Below are 1967 nucleotides of genomic sequence, written 5' to 3' on the forward strand. Positions count from 1 at the left end.
CACGAAACCCCTGAAAAGATCAATGCTGTGTCATCAGCATAGGATACAATCTTGCCATTCATGTTCAACCCCAGCAGAGAATAATATAGGTTATAAACAAAATGGGCCCCAAAATTGTTCCCTGTGGAATTATTAAATTCATCCATTAAATGAAGTGAACTTGTGAAAATTTGGTGCAGCAAATTGTACATACAACTGGCTATTTAACTTGGAAGAAAATCCTGATGGACCTGTTTATTTTGCAATTTTTTTAGAGGTAGAGTCGTTGGCCGACTTTCGGACCAGAACAATAAAAAGTCGTTGATTTTTCGTTTAAAACGACAAAAACCACCTGTTAGAGACGATTTTCCAACCCAAACAAACACGAAGAACATCGGCAACGCGACCAGCGCTGAATGGCCAAAACCCATTTTTTGCCCACTCAAACATTTACCTTGATCGCCCTTGACTGAAGACGCAATCCACTCGATAAACAATAAAGTTCACTTGGCAAACAATGGCACATGATAATTGCTTGAAGCAGAAAAAACACGCGCTTTAAGCAAAATTGCTCGATTTCTATAGTCAATTTATTTGCTAATCACTCTTGTGCTTGTCAGCGAAAAAAATGCATTGTGTTTGCTGGCACGCCAATTCCGGCTGAAAAYTGACGTGGAGAAAACRAAAAATCTTTTGCAGGCTTTCAAGCCTGCTCCCTACRCCCTTGCCCGCCCCTACTACATCCCCGTCTATGGAGTGGCGGGAGGAAACCTCATCTTCTACCCTCCCCAGCCTGTGTACATCAACGCTGGCACCCCCGTAGATAATCCTGCCAGGCCTTCGTATCAAGGCCCCTCGTATCTGCCCCCCGCCACCACTCAAAACCCTTTGGCTGATCGGCTGGGGGGATTCAATGAGGACGACGATGCTCCCATTTGGGGGGTGGTCGGCCCGTCCCAGGCCAATGGCGGTAATTTTCCTTTGGAGTGTTTTGGGACACCAGCTAAAAAGTGTTTTGTCGCAGGCAACAAGGAGTACGCAGTGGTGCCGACCAGACCTCCCAGTGCCGCGCCAAACCGCCCTCCACTCCTGCACGGGCTGGACTCAAATGAGGAGGAGGCCACGGGAAATCAACGGGTTTCGGGAAGCGCCCAACCGCAGCCAGCAGGACCAAGCAACTGCGTCTGGGCGATTGTTTCCTGCTGTTCGAGTGCAGACCCCAACTCGCCTCCTCAAAACTGCTTTGAGCAAAGAGGCTGCCCGGGGCCGTTTTGGGGCAGCAGCCCCTGCACCAGTGGCTTTGCCAAAGCAGCACTCGATGCGGCTCTGAGTTACTACAATGGAAATCCTGCGGGAAAATGATAGGGAAAAGTGTAGAACGAGGTGGGGTTGTTGGCAATATCTGTGATTTCAAGCCACCGTTCTCTAGGACTGTTATGCTGGCAATTTTTAGTTTTCTGTTGCCAAAAATCATACTTGTTCTTCTACTAAGCAACGTGGTCGACGTGGTTGGCGTTGATTCAGCGGGGCTGGAACAAGTATGTTTTCAGTGATTTTCTCTAGATTTTGCAGGCTGCAGCATGGATCGAAAAGCGATGATGTTCCTTTTTAGTTAGTTTTACTAGCATGCGCCGTATTTATTAAACTCTATTTATGTAAGCTGGTTATAAATATACGCCTTTGTATCGGAAGTTTCATTTTGCATAAGAAAGTGTTGGTGAAATAAAGTGGACACACTCAATGTATGAATTAAAGTATATTGATAAATGATAAAGAACAACACAGTACAAAAGTAGATGTCTCTAGATCATTTTCTTCGTCATTGATTTCAGGAACCACATTTTCATCAAGTTGGTCATGGAGAGGAAAATTCAAAACGTTATTATTTTCTTCATTGATTCCTTCAAACTCTTCTTCGTTAAAGTTTACATCACAGCTGATGATTATTCTTCTTTTATTTTTGTTCCATAATCGATAATTATTTGACA

General features: G+C 44.6%; 2 protein-coding genes across 6 annotated transcripts in view; one reads left to right on the top strand and one right to left on the bottom strand.

The window, feature by feature from the left end:
• Window positions 1-1670, top strand: part of LOC109540229 — a 14282-nt gene extending 12612 nt beyond the window's left edge. For all 5 annotated transcript variants that reach the window (XM_048668260.1, XM_019908508.2, XM_019908509.2 and 2 more), the window contains 2 exons: window positions 679-949; window positions 1004-1670. In XM_048668260.1, the coding sequence (XP_048524217.1) occupies window positions 679-949; window positions 1004-1341 (609 nt within the window). In that variant the 3' untranslated portion in view covers window positions 1342-1670. The remainder of the gene's footprint in view (window positions 1-678; window positions 950-1003) is intronic.
• The window catches only part of LOC109540150, a 26874-nt gene that overhangs the window by 20112 nt on the left and 4795 nt on the right, over window positions 1-1967 (bottom strand). The window lies entirely within an intron of this gene.

Source organism: Dendroctonus ponderosae, unplaced genomic scaffold (genome assembly GCF_020466585.1).
Source record: "Dendroctonus ponderosae isolate FM_Combo_2020 unplaced genomic scaffold, Dpon_F_20191213v2 Dpon_F_20191213_7, whole genome shotgun sequence".
NCBI lineage: Eukaryota > Metazoa > Arthropoda > Insecta > Coleoptera > Curculionidae > Dendroctonus > Dendroctonus ponderosae.